General features: G+C 41.0%; 1 protein-coding gene across 1 annotated transcript in view; it reads right to left on the bottom strand.

Annotated features, from left to right (window-relative positions):
* Positions 1-24,760, bottom strand: part of LOC126143884 (farnesol dehydrogenase-like) — a 131,620-nt gene that overhangs the window by 78,060 nt on the left and 28,800 nt on the right. Inside the window, exons 3-4 of the mRNA XM_049915455.1 lie at positions 11,867-11,996; positions 391-520 (exon numbers count right to left, since the gene is read on the bottom strand). Coding sequence (XP_049771412.1) covers positions 391-520; positions 11,867-11,996 — 260 coding nt within the window. The remainder of the gene's footprint in view (positions 1-390; positions 521-11,866; positions 11,997-24,760) is intronic.

Raw genomic sequence — 24,760 nt, forward strand, 5'->3', positions numbered from 1 at the left:
GCGTGTTACATGATGTATGGAAATCACGGTTTTCAGAGTTTTCTGTGATGGAAAATTCTCCTATCCGTTAACACGGATCAGTTCCACCTCAGCTTTATAAAAAATATTTTCCGGGCCAGTTTCCTTTCATTCACCGCGTAAAACATGGTGGTTTGTTTCTGAACAAGAGGATGTTTATCACAGAGGAAAGTACCTGGTGAATGGAGGAATACTATTGTTATACCTCTTTTCGAAAGAAAATGGAAATAAACGCATAGCGGCAGGAAGATCAGTAGCTGAGAGAGTAATGAATCTCACAGGTAAACAAGTGTGGCCACGAAAATGAGACTAGAGCCAGAGCGCTCCTTTCTCCTTTCAGCTTGTGATCTGAAGGCTGGTTTGAGGACTTACTCCAACACGGATGCGGCTGTTCCGGGCGAGCAAGTCCTTCCTCAGTCCATCAAGCAGCACCCTGACAGCCGTCTTGCTGCCGAAGTACATCGCGTATTCGGGGTCATGTGTTGGGATGTAAGCGGCGAGGCTAGAAAACGAAAAGACACTCTGACGAACACTTTAAATTTAAAGAACATAGCTACACAAAACTTTGAAAAAAAAACAGTTTATTGGAGCGTAATATAACAATTGTTGTAACGTATTGTTATCTGCACAGCGTGATTCATCTGCCCCTACCGATGTCGTTTCTATGCAACCCGCAGTGTTCTATCTCGCCTTCAAGAACCACGCGTCAGATTTTTGTATCCTCTGGCTCACTACGGGGAAGCTATTAGGTCTGCAGAAAAATGAACTGGACGTAATTTCCTACAATTTTATGTAATGATTAAATTTTCTACTGGGATACGCTTTCGCCAGAAGCGACAATGTACAAAAGTGACCATCATACGCACCTCTGCTCCCACATTCAGCCGCTACCGGTCAGGATTTGTAGTATGTTGCTCATGGAACTCCCTCCTACCGCTTTGCAAAAATTTTCTACTGCGTGAATTATTTCCCACATTCGAACATATTTGGTCTTCACTGACTGCCCTTGTTACGCCACAGGCTTAGTCGTGCACTTACAAACTGTAAAATTGACTTTTGTGTAAATTTTGCATAAAATTTTTGTGAAATTTAACAGTAGGTAATGACCTATTTCATCGTTGTATTTGTTAGTCCTTCTGACTTCGAAAATACTGTGCTACTAAGCGTTAAGTTTGGATCGAATAGCTACAGTCTACAAAAGTCGTTGTTCTCTTCATTACACTTACGGGCACGTTTAAATTAATATTGTTAAAGAAATAGCCCAATATGCTGGCGGCTCAATAGCCTAATCAGTTGAGACCAAAAAGGTGAAACTTTTGTTTTTTAACTTCGTGTTCTGCCTTACGGCAGGTCTTGTCATGCGAGAAGCCTCGTCAGAGAGGTCCACCGCATGAGCGTCTAGGGAAGTGATTCCAGTGGTGGTTTCCCGTTGCCTTCTACTGGTGATGAAATGATAATGAGGACAACACAACACACACTCCCTGAGCGGAGAAAATCTCCGACCCAGACGGGAATCGAATCTGGGCCCCTTGGCGTGACAGGCCGCCGCGCTGACCACTCAGCTATCGGGGCGGACAAAAAAAGTTCGAATGTAGGAGTAATTCGCGTGGTCGGAAATTTTTGCACAGTGGTAGCAGGGAGTGCCACGAACAACGTACTAAGAATCCTTACTGGTGAGGGATGATTGTGGAGTCGAAGGTGCGTTTGAGGGTCACTTTTGTATGGTTTTCTTGAGTAGTACTAATATCCTAGCGCCCAGCGAAAACGTATCCCAGTACAAAATCAAGCTGCATTAAATTACTTAAAAAAAAGATCCCGTTTATTTTTTCTGTAGGCTCTGAGCACTATGAGACTTAACATCCGTGATCATCAGTCCCCTAGAACTTAGAACTACTTAAACCTAACTAACCTAAGGACATCACACAACACCCAGTCATCACGAGGAAGAGAAAATCCCTGACCCCGCCGGGAATCGAACCGGGGAACCCTGGCGTGGGAAGCGAGAATGCTACCGCACGACCACGAGCTGCGGACTTTTCTGTAGGACTAATAACTTGCGCGTAGTGAGAGAGAGAATGTGGAAATCTCGTACATGGTTTTTGATGGCCAGATATAACATTGCGGGCTGCATAACACGACACCGGTAGGAGCAGATGAATCACGCTGCATGCATTAAGTGTACTAGGTGAGCAATAAATCAAAATTTTGTAACATTTGAAGAACTGGTGAATATCTCTTTGTTTGTCGTGTATTATCGCAATATTTTTGGAAGTGATACGCTGAAACACAGTAGGTAACCTCAGCATCTCAGTTTGTCGATAAATGTTTAATATAGTACAAAAGTTTATACAAAACGTACAGACAAAAAAATACTAGGCTTCAACGGTGTGAGAAGGAGATGTAATTTAATCACAAAATTATTTAATATAGAGGGTGTAATGGATATAAGTGCAGACATTTTTATTGGTGACAGAGGACAGTGTATTGAAAAAAACATTACACCAGTATTTACTTGAAGTGCAGACCAATATTTATAGCTCTTAGGAGTGGTATGTTTTTGGGTTAGTTAGTACTTCCAAGTATATGTGGAAGGAGCAAACTATTCATTAATGGTATTAGTTGAAAACAGTCTTGGTTGCCATTTTAGATTTTTATTTATCAACTACGCGTTTCACCTTATTTCGGCATCTTCAGGCTGATCTTAATTTTGTATTTCTTAGGACGATGCTTTAGAGGCGTCAGTACTAGCACACGACGCTGTGGTGTACTATGCTAACTACTTAAGCCCCATCTTATTCTACACTACTGGCCATTAAAATTGCTACACCACGAAGATGACGTGCTACAAACGCGAAATTTAACCCACAGGAAGAAGATGCTGTGATATGCAAATGATTAGCTTTTCAGAGCATTCACACACGGTTGGCGCCGGTGGTGACACCCACAACGTGCTGACATGAGGAAAGTTTCCATCCGTTTTCTCATACACAAACAGCAGTTGACCGGCGTTGCCTGGCGAAACGTTGTTGTGATGCCTCGTGTAAGGAGGATAAATGCGAACCATCACATCTCCGACTTTGATAAAGGTCGGATTTAAGCCTATCGCGATTGCGGTTTATCGTATCGCGACATTGCTGCTCGCGTTGGTCGAGATCCAATGACTGTTAGCAGAATATGGAATCGGTGGTTCAGGAGGGTAATACGGAACGCCGTGCTGCATCCCGACGGCCTCGTATCAGTAGCAGTCGAGATGACAGGCATCTTATCCGCATGGCTGTAACGGATCGTGCAGCCACGTCTCTATCCCTGAGTCAACAGATGGGGACGTTTGCAAGGCAACAACCATGTGCACGAACAGTTAGACGACGTTTGCAGCAGCATGGACATTCAGCTCGGAGACCATGGCTACGGTTTCCCTTGACGCTGCATCACAGACAGGAGCGTTTGCGATGGGGTACTCAACGACAAACCTGGGTGCACGAATGACAAAACGTAATTTTTTCGGATGAATCCAGGTTCTCTTTACAGCATCACGGTGGTCGCATCCGTGTTTGGCGACTTCGCGGTGAACGCACATTGGGAGCGTGTATTCGTCATCGTCATACTGGCGTATCACCCGGCCTGATGGTATGGGGTGCCATTGGTAACGCGTCTCAGTCACCTCTTGTTCGCATTGACGGGACTTTGAACAGTGGACGTTACATTTCCGATGTGTTACGACCCGTGGCTCTTCCCTTCATTCTATCCCTGCGAAACCCTACATTTCAGCAGGATAATGTACGACCGCATGTTGCAGGTCCTGTACGGGCCTTTCTGGATGCAGAAAATGTTCGACTGCTGCCCTGGCCAGCACATTCTCCAGATCTCTCACCAACAAACGGCTGGTCAATGGTGGCCGAGCAACTGGCTCGTCACAATACGCCAGTCACTACTGTTGATGAACTGTGGTATCGTGTTGACGCTGCATGGGCAGCTGTAACTGCACGCGCCATCCAAGCTCTGACTGAATGCCCAGGCGTATCAAAGCCGTTATTACGGCCAGAGGTGGTTTTTCTGGGTACTGATTTCTCAGGATCTATGCACTCAAAATGCGTGAAAATGTAATCACATGTCAGTTCTAGTATAATATATTTGTCCAATGAATACCCGTTTCTCATCTTTATTTCTTCTTGGTGTAGCAATTTTAATGGCCAGTAGTGTATTATTTGCTCCTGTGAACGTGTACGCGTTATGCAGGTCTTGGAGTCTCTCACGTCCATTTAGAAAGTATTTACTGTTAACGAAGGCGCTGTTGGCCTGATGTACTCGACGATTCTTTAAGCCACTCTCTCTAAAGTATCGTCCTAAGAAATACCAAATTAAGATCATTCTAAAGATGCCTAAATAAGGTGAAACGCGTAGTTGATAAATAAAAAAAAAACTAAAATCGCAAGCAAGACTTTTTTCAACTAATACTATTAAATACTGGTATGCTGATTCATGGCAAAGATGGACTGGAAGAATTTTTATTCATTAATGCTTATTTTCCCAGCAGGTCAGGTATTGAATTGAGTACACGTGGATCCAAATAGGTTAGCTACACCGACAACTGTAGTCCACTTACTGGTGCAGTTACGACAATGTAGAAAATATCTGCACGTATATACTTTACACTCTGTACACAATATACTGACGATAAGTTATGCAAATGCGATTTTAGACTGTGATACAGAACCCCATCGACAAAATGTCGCAGTTTATTCTGGGATCTTTTCGTTGTTTGTTGATACGAGGGTTTCGTTGTCGGCGGTGGCTCGTTGCATAGCAATTGGATTTCTTTTGATATTTTAGTCCCTGTTATTAGGTTTTATTTAATTCCACTGAAAACATCTGCCGAAAGGCGAAAACATATTAGTTGCACGTGAACAGTGTTACACAGCTGTATGAATGGGTTTACTGATGAAGTATTGGCCGATATTCACCTAGTCTATGGGTTTACTGAATGTAACGGAAGAGCGGCACATTCACGGTAGGGTAGTTGTTCCCGCAGCCACAAAACCCTCTCCCAGTAATTTTTCCTTTATCTGAGCATTGTTACCTCCCTCTGTGTTCTTTTACTATATGTTTTGGTGAGTGCGTATTATAGATTTTACACCTTTCTGCAACTATTTCACGGAAACCAAGGTAGTTTTCGTGAAAAAACCGAATAAAGTGCATTACTACTCTGTAATGAGCCACAGGATAGCATGGGTCCCTTATACCAAACAACTCAGAAAATATCCTTGTACAACCTCAGAAAGTTTTTCGTTTGTGTTTAACTGACCTGATGTACTCGTATTTAATACTGACTGGTTTATCAGTGGTGAAATAACGTTTTTCAAGTAGATGGCTATCCATCGATGATTACAATAGATGAAGATCTACTTGTATCGAAAATAATAATGATTGACTTAATAAAAAAACAGTTCTTTTCAGAGAGGAAAATCCTGCTGGAGATAAAATTGTCGTCAATAATATCACAATAAGTGAAACATGTTAATTGCATCGACTGCAACGTATTTGAAGATAAAGACACACAAAAGAAAATACATACAAAATAAGTCAGAAACTAGTCTAAAATGTGATAAGGGTGTTGCTGACTCACCACTGCTGTACCGAAGTGAGATATAGGTTATAAATAGAAAGCGAATACTTCCCCCAGGTTGTAGTCTGACGAACATTGTCAGGAATGTTCAAATAACTTTTGGGAATGCAGCCGGATTATGTCGTCGACAACTGTAGATAGTCTTACGTTTCAACAGGCAACCTACTTGTCAATTTCAGGAAAAGCGGCAGCAAGTAAGTGCTGTGCAAGTGAAATTAAAACCTCGATTTGCAGACCAGTTCCGGAAAGATAAAAACACACACACACATATACTGTAAACACTAGCACCACCACATAACAAAAGTTGGCCGACGCCGGAAGTTACCTATAGAGAAAATTACTAAACAACAGGTGGGATAGCATTAACTCTGACCTTCTAGTTTTTGGCGAGGGAGAGATTAGGATTCTACACAGAACTGAAGCAAAAACCGCCATCTCTATTTACAAGATTACTTGTTAATTTACTTTCAGCTGCTTCAAATGGTTAAAATGGCTCTGAGCACTATGGGACTTAACTGCTGCGGTCATCAGTCCCCTAGAACGTAGAACTACTTAAACCTAACTAACCTAAGGACATCACAAACATCCATGCCCGAGGCAGGATTCGAACCTGCGACCGTAGCGGTTCCAGACTGTAGCGCTTAGAACCGCTCGGCCACTCCGTCCGGCTCAGCTGCTTCCTTAATAACATTGTCCCAATCGCTAGAAGTGCACGCCAGAATTTCCGTGTTGTTAAATTTCATAGCCCGACCGGTGCCAATATGACGTTATACAATAGCCGATTTTCTCGGGTGTTATAAGCGTATTTTTCAGAATCACTTGCACAGCACTTACCTGCTGAAGTTCTGCCGTGAAAATAACAGGGTAGTCACCTGTCGAAATATCGGTGGTTGCCGATGACGTCACGTGGCGATACTCCCGTAAGTTGTTTGAACATTGCATACGCCAGGAGAAACTCAGCTCTCACAGTACCAGAAATGCCGATGACAGAAAATAATATTATTTCGCGAATAGTGAGACAAAATTTATAGTGAAGGACGATCACCAAATGAGCAAACAATTCAGTGACTCGTCAAGCACAGAGCTGTCTCACTCTCACGTTTACATCTAGTGAAGAGAGACCAGACTACTTACATTTAGGTGGCGAAACAGTTCGAATAGTGAGTAATGGCGCATGTCAGATGGGTGCAATTGGCATCACAAAAGCCAACATTTTCATGGGATCCTGAAGGCTGATGCCCCTATGCTGCACAGAAAGTCTAACCTTCTACTGCCTATAGAGACGAGTTAGCACATCTGTTTCTCAGTTACCGTAGCTGTTTGAAATAGAGCTCGAGCTCTACGACAGAGCACTATTGTGCAGAAACGCATTCTCGTTCTGAGAGCTAGAAGATTCCATCCTGTTGCTCCGAAGGGGAGGCCCCTGATGTCTTCACATCGAGGTAATAGAATCTATCTCCTCTGGTTCAAAGACTATGTAAGCTAGCCACTATCGATTTTGTCTCAGCGCTGGCTGGGTATATTGCGCATTTCCGAAGCAAGCAGGGGGGCTGACGGTACTGAGCGACCAGGAGGCGCAACTGTGGTGCGCTGCGGCTGGAGCACAGTGTGCGAGAGAGGGAGTGACGGCTGAACTGCCTCGGTGTTAACACCGGACGTTGATCTGCTCTCCGGGCCTCAGACGTCGGTTATGGGGCTCCGTTTCCATCTGCTGGAGTTTGTCTTACCGATAATCTTTCTAGTGAGCATCGTTCCAACGACAACTGTGGTTATCGCAAAAATTAAAGAATCGCGCAGTTTCTTTCGTCGTATAAAAACTTTCTCAGTTCATATTCAGATTATGATACTGATGCTGCTCATTACTTACTTGTCGTTAATTAATATTCGACTAAGCCGGAACATGCTAATTGGTTACGAAAGAGGCATTTTGGTTTTCGTATGTGTATATCAGTGAATGTTCTTTTCATTAGTTAAAGAGAGATGTGTAATTGTTAAGGATTTTACTCGTAATTAAGTTGCGGGGTTGTTTTCTTAATTATATGGCAACTATTTTATTGTGTTTTATTTGCATGTTAAAGACTGCAACGTGTGTATAAAGCCACGGGTAGAAATGTTTCTAATAGCAGATTTCTGTGTGTTCCAGAAGGCTTTCTTGTTCTGGTTTCAATGTTTGTGTACCTTGGCCCGGAGGCATACGGGGGTCGTGTAGGACCGTTTGGAGAGGAAGAAGGGCATGTGTCCAGAGCAGGACTGTAAAATTCTAAATTGTATTTTCTTCCTGTAATTTAGCACTCTTATTGAGCTATAGTTGTGTGAGTAGCTTATGCTTAAATGTGTGTTAATTAGACTTGCAGAAATTTTGCTTTGTTCAAGGTTTGCTAAGATAATGTTGAATGTTCAATAATTTTATTAATTGGGTAAATATTTTTAATGCAATTATGCTTGTGTCTTTTTAACGTTGAGTTTTTTAGTATATTTTATTTAAGGGAAAGGTAAACTTCAGCCTGGTTGGTAGGCGAGTTTCTTTCTGAGTTCACTTCGAAGAAAGCCTTTGCTTAAATTTTTGCTGTTACTGAAATGGTTTGAAGATATTTTGATAGTGATCGTATTTATTTAAAAATTTGTTTGCTAAAGGATAAAGAGTATAATGAATGTAAATTGTACAGTATATTTTTTGAGTACCAAGGAATGTGAACATCTGCTGAGGAACTACACTATAATAAAATTTATTATATGTGCAAACTTGGGCCTAGTCCTTCCTTAATCGAAAGTGAGACCCCGTTCTGAGGATTTTAAGTCACCGCTACAATCCCCTCAGTTGATGGTTGGCTGCTGACCTGTGCACTTCGAGCGTTCTCTTTGCTGTCTGCACAATACGCCAGCACTGCCTTCGCACACTTCAGCTCCAGGGAAAGTCGCTCATGGCCAGGTATGTGTCATTATACATACTGACGAAATTTAAGCTGGAGGTAACATATTATGGAGCTGGTCAAACAATTGATTTCAGCTACTTTTGCTTTGGGAGAGGTAAATCAGTAAGCACAAATCTCATTAGATGTACTTTAGGGGGTTGCACAATCTTTAAATATAGAGAATAAAGGAGGAGGAGGATACATTGGTACAAGTACTTCCCAAGACTGCGCTGGTTCAGAAAAGGGGTGGACGATGGAAATGTAAATTTTATATTTAGGGACTGCCAAATAATTTTCACTTAGCACACATTCTTTATCTTACACTGTTCACGTCGTAGTAAGGAATACTACTTCTTTCACACCTTTCTTGTTTTACAAGATTTGCTTCTGGCAGCAAGTTGTCAGACTCGTTTCGCTTTGGATGACTCGTTATTGAACCAAGCGCCAACAGACATCATGGTTGTACTTCTTGGATCTGACAGTCTGTCACCACAGTGTTGTTACATTTACAGTTAGAGGAAACTGTAATATTCAAACTGTGTTCTGCAATATATAAGTCCACCAAAAACCAGTGAGAAATTGTTGTATACTGGTAAACTAGGTCTTAGTGCTCTGGCCAAAGAGTGTTTATCGTCTGAAACCTCAGAAACGTAAGTCACGTGCAATGTTTTAAGTAGTGCTTAACCTTAATTAACCTCGCTGTCGGTCATTTTATTTGTTGTTATAGTATGAACTGAACTGTTATGAATACAGAAATCGAATAATAAAGATTCGTCTTTAACCCTTTAAAAGATATACCTTGTGTGTTTTGCGTCCAATTGGCCGCTTATGTTACAAAAATTTGTTGTATACTTGTTCGCTCTGTTCAAAATTTTACAAATTCACCCTGAGCTATTGGAAGTGGCAGACTCGCATGAAGGTGGCCATTTTGACAGACTGTGACTCTTGTACTATTACTAGCTGAATATGACACCATCTGCATGAACTGAGTAATTCATTGTTAACTTAATTTACTCTCTTGCGTGTTGCCTCACTTGTAATTACGTAATTCTGATCATGAATTATTTCCTGTATGCTGCGAGCTTCAGTCTTACTGTTATCTTTAAGCATTAAGAGTAGGCGTCGAGGAGCAGGCATTTGCTGCAGGTTGTGTAAGTTATTGTGAGCTACTCTCAGAATAGGCTGCTGAGTTTTAAGCCAAGTGTGGAAATTTAAATATGGTACAGTGGAACACACGTTCTTGTATTATTACTAGTGCAGGCTTTCATAAAAAGAAACTGTAAAATCTACACATTTTATGTAACTACAGTCACAGTTAACTAAAATTGGATTTATAGAAACATACTGAATTTCAGGCTGTACTGATACAGCATAGCCTCCGGAAAAAAGTAATGTAAATTAACTTATCGATATTCGTCAACAATGGAAATGCTCTCTGCGCCATTAGATATGCAATAATTACTATCTCTGTATCTTTAGTATATAAGAAAAGGACGCTTGTTTCTTTGTCTTCTTCTTTGTCTTCCTGGTCTCGTTGGCTCTGATGTCCTATCTGACGGTCGCATAGATATCACGGTCTGTAAATAATTAATATAATTTTTTGTAGCGTTATTATCAATTTTGTCAAATACGTCAGCACTCATTTATGGTAGAATGTGTTTTTTGTTGGTAGCAAATAGTACCTTCTCTGACCCATGATTCATTTACGTAATAATTAGATGTTGCCCTGACCATTTTGTGTAAGTTAATTGTTGTAGTGACGCGATTAATGATAAAATGTTAAAAACTCTTTTAATAGTCATTTATTGCAAGAAGTATTAAAGTTAATAATCTTAACAAATACAGAACGGCGTCTTGTAATTTTTTCCATTTGATTTTTTAGGCCAGAGGTATAGTTTTATGAATAATAATTTTTATTAATGTATATGCTGCCGTTGCACATAGGCAGCTATACTGGAGCATCAAGCCTCACAAAAAAGAAATAATTTAGCAGTTTATTTAAGTGGTTTATTGCGTAACATAAAAGAAAGATTTCTCTAAAAATCCATCGTGAGTAAGACAGATGTCTTCACGTTAGAATACGTATGATATTTCTGGCGATAGCGCCCTGAGAAACAATTAGCCGTGGCTTTTAACCAACATAAAAGAGAATTTTTAACAAAACGTTTTCATTTCCAATTATCGGAATAATTTATTTCATTCTCTTTTGAAAAAAGGTTACGCGATAATGATGGTTTATTAATTTTCCATGCTGTGGCCTTAAATTCTACTCACTGTTTGGCCACATTAATTTCTTTAACTTACTTCAGACTAGAGTGTAGAAGTTTTACTTTGTAACGAAAATTACTTGACTATTCAGGTCAGAGGTTCGAGATAGAGTTTTTGATATTTTATGCAAATGTTTACATCTCTCATCCTATCAGTTTTCATAATTTCTTTATTGTGTTTTGAAACGGTGTGTAATAAAATCTTTACCAAAATGAATCATTACGTAATAGTTAAATGCCCACCACCTCAACACTCCCTGCCTGCTCCCTACTGCTACATTTAGGTGTATGACTTCTTCTTTTTGACAATTATTGTGAGACAATATAGACTTCTAACATCTGTATTTGTTGAATTGTTCATCATACTAACATAACTTCTTAACACAATCCTTCGCAGAATCGCCAGCTATCGCTTATAAGTTATGCAAGATATGTGTGTGTGCGTAGGCTTCAGCTCTTGAACTACATCTCACCTACCATATGGTGGCCACCTACAATGTAATCCCGCCACTATCGCTGCCCCGTCCCACACAAATTAGGGTATTTTGTGTACGAGTCCTGATTATCACTCGAGCCACGAACGCTCTTGTTCCAAACTGGTAATTACATTCACGTTTGTCACAAGCCACAGGAGCACATCACTCCTAGCTGTTAACTAGGCGTTACGTGACGTCTTGGAGCGCCTATGGTGTACCTTCTGATCTCGTCCGTAGCTTAGCTAATCTAATGTTCATTTGGAGTCCATTTGTATTTCTTCACCGCATTCACATACTCGTACAATGACGCTACTGCAGTATGATAACGAAGCTTAGGAGTTATCACAACAGTTTGTATCCAAGTTGCATCAAAAAATCATCCGATTTCGTATGCCACTTTCTCCTTTCAGTAACAGAGTGCTGACAAGTGACTCTTCATGATCGTCATTTTATAAATAAACGACCCGTTTAAAATTGAGCAGTGGAAGAATGTGCTACTCTCAGAAAAAGTTTTCTTTGTCAGGGGGTCATGCCTCTCCATTTTCGAAGCACACTGTGGTAGCCACTCACCTGCAGATGTGGATGATGAAGCCATCTTCGACGCCTCTGCTGAGCATGCCCTGCACAGCCTCCCTGGTGCAGATACTCAGACCCAGCACGTTCACGTCCAATATACGTCTCCAGACTTTAGTGGCTCCACCTGCAAACAACACGCCGAAACAGGTAACTGTAAGCACTTCTAAAGATAAACAATAGTTGCTTCAGGTAAATGAATTAACGAAACTTCTCTATGAGACACAACACCTCTCTTGTACCGTCAGCCATTCACGTGTATATGTACCACTGCAACTTTAAGGATATAGCAATAATAATAATAACAACAGTAATAAGAGCTAAGGCGGAATCCTTTTCTTCTGATTATTTCTAGCTCATCTCTGTTAGTTCTTCCCACCCAGTAATGGTAGCGTAATGACCAGAAATACGTCAAAAAATGGTTGCAACAGTTTTTGGTCTACATATTGATGAGTACGTAACTTTGAAGAAACATATTGTTGACAAGGAATCTCCTGAGTCCGAGGTCGCAAAACGTAAACGACGTTTACGTTATTCGACGCCCCACATATCGTTGAACATGCAACCACAATATTGGCTGCTAACGGCAATAGGGGCGGAACTGGAGGTATCGAGTGGCGAGTACAGTATTTGAGTAACTCACAACAGTGTACACTGCTAGTGGTGTTGACACAAAGACGAGCATGTCAACGATAAACAAAGCAAACATTACACTGCATCTGCAACAACAGCTGCCGAAGATGGCATTTAGTCAAAATGAAACGCAAGGCATATTATCGCACTGTCTAAAGCTATGCCTTAAAGAATAGCCAGTTTCACGATAAGCTCCACGACAGACGGTTTCACATTCAGTTGCAAGCCATCACATTTCCCCATTACACCAATTTGATTCTATATGCATTATTTAAGAGTCGATACATAGCTGAACGTTCTGCAAGGTTTGTAGCTCCCACGGAGTTCGTCTTCAGTCTTCATGATGCGTACCTTTGTGATTACTGTGGCGCATCATTTTTCATTCGGTGTTCGTCGTGCAAGTTAATGGTTTGTTGTGAACATTTTTTGAATATTGACGATGTCTTATTTTACAACTTGTTATACATACATCCCATGGGAGTTTTATACTGCACCTCTCGCATACTTATTTTCTGGCGCCCTCCTGATACACAAGATGAGTTTTTAGCAGCTAATATTTTTCGTGTCATAATTGTTAACACAATACTTTCAAGCAAGCCTTCCTAAAGACTGAATTTGCGTCCTGATACATATGGGATTCCTTGTAAGCTGCTCCAACATTTTCCTTTACTTTTGTTCTTCATACAACTGCTAGTCTTGGAAACAAAGTAATCAACACCAAAACATATCTTGCTAATTTCCACTAAGCAATGTCTTATAGAATAATTTCCTGGGCTATTTTAGCAATGAAAGTATTGATTACACAAAAGTGAGCTGTTTGAATGATAAAAAAATTGCTTCGCCAGTTGGCTCTTGAGAAGGTTAGAGCTTTATAAATTTGGAAAATACCTCCAGTATTAGAAAAATACAGGGAAAACCTTTTTCAGTTTTTGGCAAAGGAGCATAGAAATCCTCAGCTAACAGTTCCATCAAATCATTCAGCGTAGGAAGTCTACATGTATGGGTAGTAACTTTGGCTTTTCGGCATTTATCACATTTTTAATAGGATTATTTACCCTCTTTGCCATGTTATAAAGAAAAATCACAGATTGTGCTAATTTCTGTACACTCTTTTTAACACCTACATGCTCAAAATTCAAATGGGTATAATCGACTATTTCAGTTATGTGCTCATTGGGCCAATACACTCCCCAGTTTACCTCATTTTCATTGGTTTGTTGAAACAGTAAAGAATTATAAATCCTGTTATTTGTTGGCAGTCGTACCCAAGTTCCTTTTTATTGTCTTCCACATGTCATCATGATTCTGACGTAACCTCAAAGGTTTTTGCAGTTTTATTCAATATTTTTCTCTCCCTGAACTTCATTGAGATAAAACAGATTTACATGCTGCTCACGATTGTTTATTTCCGACTTTATAACTCCATCCTACTGCCAGTCTGGGGAAGGTATCTGGCACAATGTTTTGTGTACTTTTAACATATATGATTTTAAATTGAAACTGCTGCAAAACGAGTGTTCGCCACATCAATCATCCATGTATTAATATAAATAATATGAAAAGGCTCTGTGATCAGTGTAAATAATTGTTTTATTTCTCCATAGATAACCTCTAAACTCCTGGGATCCCCTTTCACCAATACGTCTCACACAGTCACACTACGTTTTTCTTCACACCTAGTGAATGACTTGTTTAAAAGGATAATGTTTTATTATCTTCATTCCACTCATCCCCATAATACTGGAACTGTTCCACTTCAGTGCTGTGCCCACTGGAGTCAGTTTCTAAACAAAATGGCTGACTGAGGTCAGGGTGGTGTAAGAGCCTCCTCTCCCTCAAAGCCTCCTTAAGTTCATCAAAAGCTTCTTGAAATTTTTTGTCCAGGTAACAGTTGTCCAAACACAAAATTTCTAAAAAAGAATTGCACAGACCTAAAATGATTTACATTGCTTTTGGTTTCTAGGACATGGACATTCTTTTATTGTCTTTATGTTTTTTGGATCACTTTTAATACCAGTTGTCGGTGAGATATTGCACAAAAATTTTTCTTTTTTCTAACATTTCACATTTTCTAAACCTAGTGATCATGCTCTCTTTTCTTAAAGTTTAAAATACCTTGTCCACAGTTTACAATATTCTTACCAAGATTCAATGTTAATTCGTTGGTCATTTACATACCCAATTATTTTGGAGCTTAGCTCTGATCTTATGACTTGGTCTAGCAGTCACATAGCTGCTGACACGCATATTAAACCCTAGTGGGACAACAGTATACTGGTATAACTTCTCATTTACAAAAATGATGTACAGTTTCGATATTATTAAGTAATTGGTACTTGCCAGTTCATCAGTTAAATCAAGAACTGTCATACAGTTCACCTTGTTGTACTTCTGTAATATCCCATATTTTCTGGGTGATTTGCTCTCTTCTCACTACTGTGTTCAACATTCAAGCATCTATGACAACTTCTACACTACTGTTCTTTTATGCACAACTATTAAAGGAAGATTGAATTCACTCTTACTTCTGTCTGTCTGTCTGTCTGCCAGAAAATGTTTCCCATAAAACGTCTCTAATTCCTCTTTCTGTTGGTTATTTAATCCTTCAAATTCAGACATTTGGTTTTTAAGCTCTTCTGCAACCCCCTTTTATCCTTATCACAATCTCAGGCCAGGTTCATTTACAATTTCACTAAATCAATCCTTTTTAATTCAAGATGTTCCAGTAAGTTATTATTATCTAGTGTCACATCATCAAAATTCACATTCACTTTTGATCCTTCATACCCAATATTAACAAAACTGTCTCCACACTTAATCTTTCCTCTACAGTCTGTTAACCAATCCACACCTAAACTGATTGCTACACTTTGTCCTGGTAACATAAAAAAAATGCGCCAAACATATGCCTACAATTTATGTATTGCATTTACTATTTTTAGTCCAGATAATCACACATTCATTACATCATTATGTTCCTGTTCATAATTGAAAAACCTTTGAGTAACTGCATCAGTTTCACTACCAGTGTCTAAAAGAGCTTTCTTTTCTCCAACATAAATGCCAGTTTCCATAGGATGTTGTCCAGTCCTAGTATCATCAGTTTCATTTACTTCATGTGACAATTCCTAATAAAATCACTCTGTGTTCAGTCATTACTATCTATCTCTATATATATCTCCTTCTAATTCTTTTGAATCACACATAAATGTATTTCTTTGTCATTACCTGTTGCTAACCTTTTAGCCAATGATGAAAACATTAACTTTCTTCTCAACACCTACATCTACTGGACTCTTCAAACAATTTTTGGTAGGCCTGCTAATCTCCTCAATAATTTCAGAAAAAGTTCAGTGTCATTCCTCATCTCGTTTTTACAAGTCTTTGTATAAAAGATTTGTGACCTCTTTGATTCTCTCTTCTTCCTTTTTACTACTAGTACTAATATCACTAATATCTTTCTCATTACTATTACCACTTTCATTTTGCAAACTACCCTTTTCCTTCCACCCATCTCTTTGCTGCCCTTCAAATTTTTTGACTCCATTCTATAGCTGGGGAAACATTTCTATATATAAACTCGATGAGTCCATCAAACACATTAACTTCTGCCATTACGTTCCGACTTTTACACGTCCTATTACTAAATGTAGTATTAGTGCTATTAGAAATTACTAAATTCTTCCATAATGGAAACTTGAAACATTTGTTGTCCTGTAAGTATACACACCCTAGCATGGGACATAAATGTGGAAGTTCTGTTCCCACTTAGGACTCTCCCAGCCCTACAATTACTTGGCCTCTTGGTACTCTACCTCTCACATTTATTAGTTCACTGTCTTTGTGTCATGATAACACCAAGAATTTCTGTTTTCATGAAGTGAACCACTTGTTTGCCATCTATCAAGATCCCTCATTCTTTTCAATCCAGTTCTCAGTCCTAGAAGTAGTCTCATTAATTTTCTCCACTTCTTACTCATTCATCTAACTACATTCTTGTTAAAGCTGATCTCAATATTTCCTTACTTCAGCTTTCCCTTGCTTGAACTCAACAGCCTGGATTTTATGTTTTTATCCAGGCCTCCTACCTTTACACTTATGACATTCTCAAGTTTTCCTTATTCTACTTATGTTTATAACTGCGCCTCTGTAACCCTTTCAGAAACATAATTTTGGAATTTCCCAAAATCTTTATTTACCTCTAACTTCACCTCATCACTTTCCTAATCTAAGCCACCTTACTGCTCCTGTTTAAAAACTTCCATTCAAATTTCTTCTCTAACATTTATACCTTTCCACATACTTCTTTCTCTGATTGTTCCATTTTTATTTTCCACCATATGCACTCTCTTACTTGCTAACAACAGTTTCCAATTTAACAAGTAAACGTTTTTCTGTATTTTGCATAACAGATTCTATTTCTTTGTCCCATCTGTTCACTTCTCCACACTTGGAAACCCACTGGAACCCACTACATGTTCTTCCTCTTCAATCATCGTATTGCAAATTAAAGCAGGAAAAACCAGAACCAGACAGTCTACTCACTAAATTGCGAACTCTGAATTCAAAGATTTCAAGGTCTCAACAAGACAGTGTTTGAAACAGTACTGCCCTGTTATGACAGGGCATCATTTGTAACGAAACAGAAGTTCCCTAATCTATCAATAATATTAGTCCTACTACTAAATTTAGTAATAAGATAACTGAAGTTATAAATTATAGAGCATTTAACCCACAGAGCATATAAAATGGAGGAAACTTGATAAATTTCTAATAAAATGTGTACATATATTTTATAGCAAATAAAATCCTAATATTTTACGTTTTCTCAGAATTAACTAAATATTAGACAGACTCAAACTGAACCGATTAGTAACATTCATCAAAAAAGTAAGCAACGCCCCAGAATGGCTTTGGTATATCATAGTACGACCACACTGATACATAAACCAATGTCATGCAACATACACCTACCAGAGGAAAAGTTTTCATGTGGTATGAATACTTCAACAATGGAAACTCATCTACTGTTTTCCGATTGCTTGTAACCAGTTAGCTTAATGTCAGAACTGCATGATGTGTTTTTTTCTAGTACATTACATCAAGCAGTACAAAATTCGACGTACAACTTGGATAACCAGGCAAAAGACTGGAGTAATGCTCACAAGCACTGCAGTTACACAATTATTTGAAGAAAAAGACAAAGAAAACGAAAAGGAAAGAATCTTTATCGCTGCAGATAAATATGTAGCACACACAAATGCTGCCTGAAGGAAAGCAGTGTCAATAGATGAAGCGTCCACAGAATTGTAATGTTTGGTGTGAGATGTAATTTAACAAAAGAATTTAACTTTTGACTTTGTTATCATTCAGAGTACTATTTATAATGTGTGGGGTACCAGTTATGTCCAAAAAGTACAAAAAATGAGAAGTCTAAGAAACGACTTGATCACAAAATGATGTGTTTCATACATAATTAAACATAAACTCTTGCAAGCGACTACTCGACAATAAATAGTAAAGAATGATGCACGAAAGAGTAATATTTACAATATCCTTCTTGATCCAAGTACCTGCAGTTGACAATGCAGACCAAAAGTGCTCATCACTATTTTGTAGTTTCACATTAGATATGGCAAGATGCACTTTATATATCACTGTCCACCATGTTACTTAGCTGTTATTCTCTTACCAGACATGTTGTTTCAAAGTCCCAACATCATAGTGTTCTAATTATTATTTGGTGAACTATTAGTCCAAGTTAATTCTTTTACCATGCTGTCACGGTTTGTACTCTATTCAAAGAAAGCATTCAAATGGGTATAAATGCCTCTACGCTGTCCTTATTGATAGGTTTCACCTTAATATTTTAAGACAAAATACGTTATAATGGAGCCATTGTAATCTGTATATTCATTAAGTTCACTCTACACATCGAAAACAGTCTACTCGTAAAACAGCCTACTGCACTTCATACTTTTCAAGTTCGCTTTGTGAGACGTGAGCCCACGATACGAGAGTACTATAATATGTTAGTATTTTAAATTTGGGGTATAATATACGCGTCGGGACAGTTCGCGTTGTACACTCCGAAAACAGTCCACTCCACAATCACGTGACTCTGCTGACTGCACATCATAATCTCAAGTTTATTTTTCGTGGTGTTGTTCTAATATCTGAAGCACTCTAAAAGGTTTAGATTTAGCATCATCGTCCTCACTACGTATCGAAAACTGCTGCCAGAACATTAAATTCACGTACTCACCATATTCAGTCTCTTAGTACCCTACAAACACCTTAGTTACCATTTCACTTATCAACGTTTCGATAAATTTTTAAAGCTTGACTTCTTTCGTAAAATTTTCTACATTTCTATACGAAATAAGAATTTTCCAGTTATATACAACTTCAAGTATACAGTAACAAGTAACATTTTAAATTCATAAAGGAGAGAATGGAAAACAGCTATTCCACAAATTGGCACAATTCAAAAACGACTAGAAAAGAAACCAAAAACCTTCAGTGCTGCAGCTTTCTCCAATTTGAGAGTAAAAAAGGAAAAAAAGGGAAAAAATTTGTATCGTAGAATCATAATACCTTCATGGGCAAGTGCTTAAAGGTGTACCGGTAAATAGGATTATAACTGTATATGCATCAGCTCTGTGTTCAGTTTACAGTCTAGACTGCCTGACAAAAGAGTTGAAGCACCCAAACCACTTGGTGAGCTGTCAGTGTAACTTCATACACTTACACACCATTGGTGTGTGTGTGAATGAGCGCAGTGGGAATTCTCTGCGACACGTTGAACGACCGCTAGGGTGCATTAGTGTTGTTCATGTTTAACATTATTACGAGGCCTGGTAGGATATACTCGTATAAGGAGCATGAACCGGGTCATATGTTGGGTTATCACTGGGTAGGACATCGAGATTCCACATATTCATGTGGGACAGTGTATTAGCACCTGACAAAGCTGTAAAAGGGCCTTTTTGTGGGGTTCCACTTCGCTGGTTGGTCGAACAATACAATGTACAGATTTGGGTTCATTCAGATGTGACAGTGGCCTGATGTTGGACTTTTTGGGAACATGAGGGCAGGCATACTGATCATCAAGGTTTCAGTCATCCACATGCGACCATTACAAGGGAGGATCGCTGAAATGTGCACCAAGCACATTGCGACTGCTTCACATCTGCATCTGGCATCCAGGAACAAGTAATGGAAACCTTGCAACACTGTGTGTCATCCCACACCAATGGATAAGGGAATTATTGTAGCATGCCCACTGTTACCACCACAACACAATCTTCTGTGTTTGGAGTGATGCCATCACCGAGAAGCGTGGACTACTAATGAATGGAATCACAGTGTGTTCAACAATGAGCCATTGTTCTGCATAATGCGGTTGGCCATCATCGGTAAGTATGGTGGCCACTGGACAGAAGTACTACTCTTCCAATGTTTTTGAGAGACTTAGCGGTATTGCTTCCTGTGTCACAAAGTGGGGAGTAATTGGATGTGATTTCAGGTCAGGGCTGGCAGTGACTGAAGCAACTCTGACTGCATAATGGCACGTCAGGGACATCCAAGTCGTCATGTGTTACATCTTGTGGGACAGTATAGTGCTGCCACACTGCCCGTCGACACATAGGACAACACCCTATGAATTGTGTGATGCTGAGGCCAGCAGGGTCCCAAGGCCTGTTGCCGTTAGGACATGCGTGGGACTGCCTCAGGTTTAAATCCTGTCCCAGTGCGAGTATCGAGAGTATCAAGGACCTTTTACAACAGTTGTGGGCCAGTTTGCCTCAGGGGAGGATACAGTGCCTTTATGACAGTGTTACCAACTGAACCAGTCCATGCATCCAGGCCAGATACGGTTCAGCTCTTACTGGTAAGTGATCTCATTCTGGGAAGTACTTTGTAAATTTGACCCAACCACATCACATACCCTGCGTTACTATGCGAAGGGCATAAACTCTGGTTTCAGTGCAAATGTTCGTTACGCCTGGAGGTCACTGCAGTAGGTACGAAAGTTTTTTCCAGGAGGATTGCCAAGTAAGACAACAGCCTGCGCACTCTGTCGTTAATACGAGTAGTTACACGTTCTACAAACTCCCTCTGAATCTTAAAACCATTACACACAATAGCCAAATCGATTAAACATAAGTGTACAAAGTCTGTATATTCCACAACTCAGTCATATTATGTGACCACCATCTGCACTACTGGTTATTAAAATTGCTACACCAAGAAGAAATGCAGATGATAAACGGATATTCATTGGACAAATATATTATACAAGAACTGACATGTGATTACATATGCACGCAATTTGGGTGCATAGATCCTGAGAAATCAGTACCCATATCAACCAGCTCTGGCCGTAATAAAGGCCATGATACGCCTGGGCATTAAGTCAAACAGAGCTTGGATGACGTGTACAGGTGCAGCTACCCATGCAGTTTCAACACGATACCACAGTTCATCAAGAGTAGTGACTGGCGTATTGGGACGAGCCAGTTGCTCGGCCACCATTGGCCAGACGTTTTCAATTGGTGATAGATCAGGAGAATGTGCTAGCCAGGGCAGCAGTCGAACATTTTCTGTATCCAGAAAGGCCCGTACAGGACCTGCAACATGCGGTCGAGCATTATCCTGCTGAAATGTAGGGTTTTGCAGGGATCGAATGAAGGGTAGAGCCACGAGTCGTAACACATCTGAAATGTAACGTCCACTGTTCAAAGTGTCGTAAATGTGAACAAGAAGTGACCGAGACGTGTAACCAATGGCACACAATACCATCACGCCGGGTGACACGCCAGTATGGCGATGACGAATACACGCTTCCAATGCCAGTTAACAGCGATGTCGCCAAACACGGATGCGACCATCATGATGCTGTTAACAGAATCTTGATTCATCCGAAAAAATGACATTTTGCCATTCGTGCACCCAGGTTCGTCGTTGAGTACACCATCGCAGGCGCTCCTGTCTGTGATGCAGCGTCAAGGGTAATCGCAGCCATGGTCTCCGAGCTGATAGTCCATGCTGCTGCAAACGTCGTCGAACTGTTCGTGCAGTTGGTTGTTGTCTTGCAAACGCCCCCATGTGTTGACTCAGGGATCGAGACGTGGCTGGACGATCCGTTACAGCTATGCGGATAAGATGCCCTTCTGAACCCACCGATTCCATATTCTGCTAACAGTCATTGGATCTCTACCATCGCGAGCAGCAAGGTCGGGATACGATAAACCGCAATCACTATAGGCTACATTGCGACCTTTATCAAAGTCGGAAACGTGATGGTACGCATTTCTCCTCCTTATACGAGGCATCACAACAACGTTTCACCAGGCAACGCCGGTCAACTGCTGTTTGTATATGAGAAATCGGTTGTAAACCTTCCTCATTTCAGCACGTTGTAGGTGTCACCACTGGCGCTAACCTTGTGTGAATGTTCTGAAAAGCTAATCATTTGCATATCACCGCATCTTCTTGCTCTCGGTTAAATTTCGCGTCTGTAGCACGTCATCTTCGTGGTGTAGCAATTTTAATGGCCAGTTGTGTATGTTCGATGTAAACGTGCAGTAATTACCCATAGACGGCTGGTGGCAGAACTGGCAGTGGAGAACATATAAACCGTGTCAGGGGGACCCGGAAACAAAACGATGTATGTAACGTCTAGAAGGGCATAACCATTGGCTTTCGGGCTGAGGGTGGAAGCATTTCCGCAACAGCCAAGTTTGTAAACTGTTCGCGTGTGGCCGCAGTGAACGTACACCGTGCATGGTGAAACGGCGCTATCCAAAACAGGTGTGGAGGCAACTGTTGTGCACCACGGGCCATATATGACAGGGTTCAAAGATGGTTGCGGATATGTAACGGGCAGGCAGAGTGCAAAATAACCACCCAGATTAACCAAGGAGCTACTGACAGTATCTCCTCAACGACCATTCACTAAACGTATGAGGCTCCACAGCAGACGGCTGGTTCATGCACCCAAGCTAACTGTTGCTCATCGGAAACGGAGGCTGGAATTTCCCCGTCAGTACCCCAACTGGATGTCCACTGAGTGATGACAGATGGCCTTTTCGGATGAATCGCATTTTATTCTCCATCGGACAGATGGCCGTTAGCATGTACTGGACGAGACCCTGTAACAATAGTCTGGAGTGTCCAGAGCAGAGGGCATTTCCTGGATGATCTCGTCAATCTGCAATCATTGAATGGACATAAGTATCCGTCCATACCTCGGAACCATGTCCACCGCCACATACACTTTGTTTTCCCTCAGCACGATGGCATCTACCATCAGGACAATGCAACGTGTCACATAGCTTGCAGTGTACCTTCGTGGTTCGAAGAGGACCAGTAGGAGCCTGCCGTACTCTCTTGACCACCAAACTCTACGGATTTAAACCCAACAAAGAACCTGTGGAACCACATCGATAGGTCTGTTCAACTTATGGATTCTCAACCGAGAATCCTAGCTTAAGTGTCCACGGCACTGGAATTGCCACAGCTCCACGTCCCTGTCGCTAACATCCAGAACCTCATTACTTCTTTTCCTGCATCTCTCACAGCAGTTCGCGCTCCAAAACGTGGTTATTCTGAGTTTTGACATGTGGTCACATTAATATGACTGGACAGTGTAGTCTGCTTTCCATACTTTAAAATACACCGAATAATGGCAGAGAAACACCAGGAGGGGGGCGGAAGGTACACGTTGCGATGCGTCTTCTACGTTATAAAGTTCTTTTCCTTCATATTTCTTCCTGTTTAGTCCATTCCAAACACACATCAAAAAAAGTTTTGCATCGACCCGGTTCCCAGAACTCCTAAAGATAGACGTTGACTGTGGATATTGTATCACAGACAAAGTCCCTTTGAGTGTCCAGAGATGTCACTAAACCCACCCAAAGAAGAAAACAACCACGCATGAGCAGCGCCTGTTAGATGGAGGGGGTCTGACAGCAGGTTAATTCCAATCATTCCACTGGGAAGGAGGCACACGGCTCATGTTCTCTGTAGTTCAACCATGCCCAGACAGTCAATACAGCGGTTCGATCGCGTCCGCAATGTTACTTTGTGCCAGGAAGGGCTCTCAACAAGGGAAGTGTCCAGGCGTGTTCTTCGGACATGGAGGAGATACAGAGATACTGGTACTGTCGATGACATGCCTCGCTCAGGCCGCCCAAGGGCTACTACTGCAGTGGACGACCGCTGACTACGGATTATGGCTCGGAGGAACCCTGACAGGAACGCCACCATGTTGAATAATGCTTTTCGTGCAGCCACAAGATGTTCGTGCTGCGACTCAAACTGTGCGCAATAGACTGCATGATGCGCAACTTCACTCCCCACGTCCATAGTGTGGTCCATCTTTGCAACCACGACACCATGTAGCGCAGTACAGATGGGCCCAACAGCATGCTGAATGTACTGCTCAGGATTGGCATCATGTTCTCTTCACCAGTGAGTGTCGCACATGCCTTCAACCAGACAGTCGTTGGAGAAGTGTTTGGAGGCAACGCCTTAGACACACTGACCAGCGAGTGCAACAACGTGGAGTTCCCCCGGTGTTTTGGGGTGGCATTATGTGGGGCCACCGTACGCCGATGGTGGACATGTAAGGCGCCGTAACGGCTGTACGATACGTGAATGCCATCCTACGACCGATAGTGCAACCATATCAGCAGCATACTGGCTAGGCTTTCGTCTTCATGGATGACAATTCGCGCCCCCATCGTGCGCATCTTGTGAATGACTTCCTTCAGGATAACGACATCGCTGGACTAGAGTGGCCAGAATGTTCTCCAGACATGAACCCTATCGAACATGTCTGGGAGAGATTGAAAAGGGCTGTTTATGGACGACGTGACCCGCCAACCACTCTGAGGGATCTACACCGAATCGCCGTTAGGAGTGGAACAATCTGGACCATCAGTGCCTTGATGAACTTGTGAATAGTATCCCACGACGAATACAGGGATGCATCAATGCAAGAGGACGTGCTACTGGGTATTAGTGGTACCGGTGTGCACAGCAACCTGGACCACCACCTCTGAAGGTGTCCCTATATGGTGGTACAACATGCAATGTGTGGTTTTCATGAGGAAGAAAAAGGGCGGAAATGATGTTTATGTTGATCTATGTTCCAATTTTATGTACAGGGTCTGGAACTCTCGGAACCGAGATGATGCAAAACTTTTTTGATGTGTATTGAAATAATTCCAGATGCAGTGTAAGCCGCTG

Source organism: Schistocerca cancellata, chromosome 2 (genome assembly GCF_023864275.1).
Source record: "Schistocerca cancellata isolate TAMUIC-IGC-003103 chromosome 2, iqSchCanc2.1, whole genome shotgun sequence".
Classification (NCBI taxonomy): domain Eukaryota; kingdom Metazoa; phylum Arthropoda; class Insecta; order Orthoptera; family Acrididae; genus Schistocerca; species Schistocerca cancellata.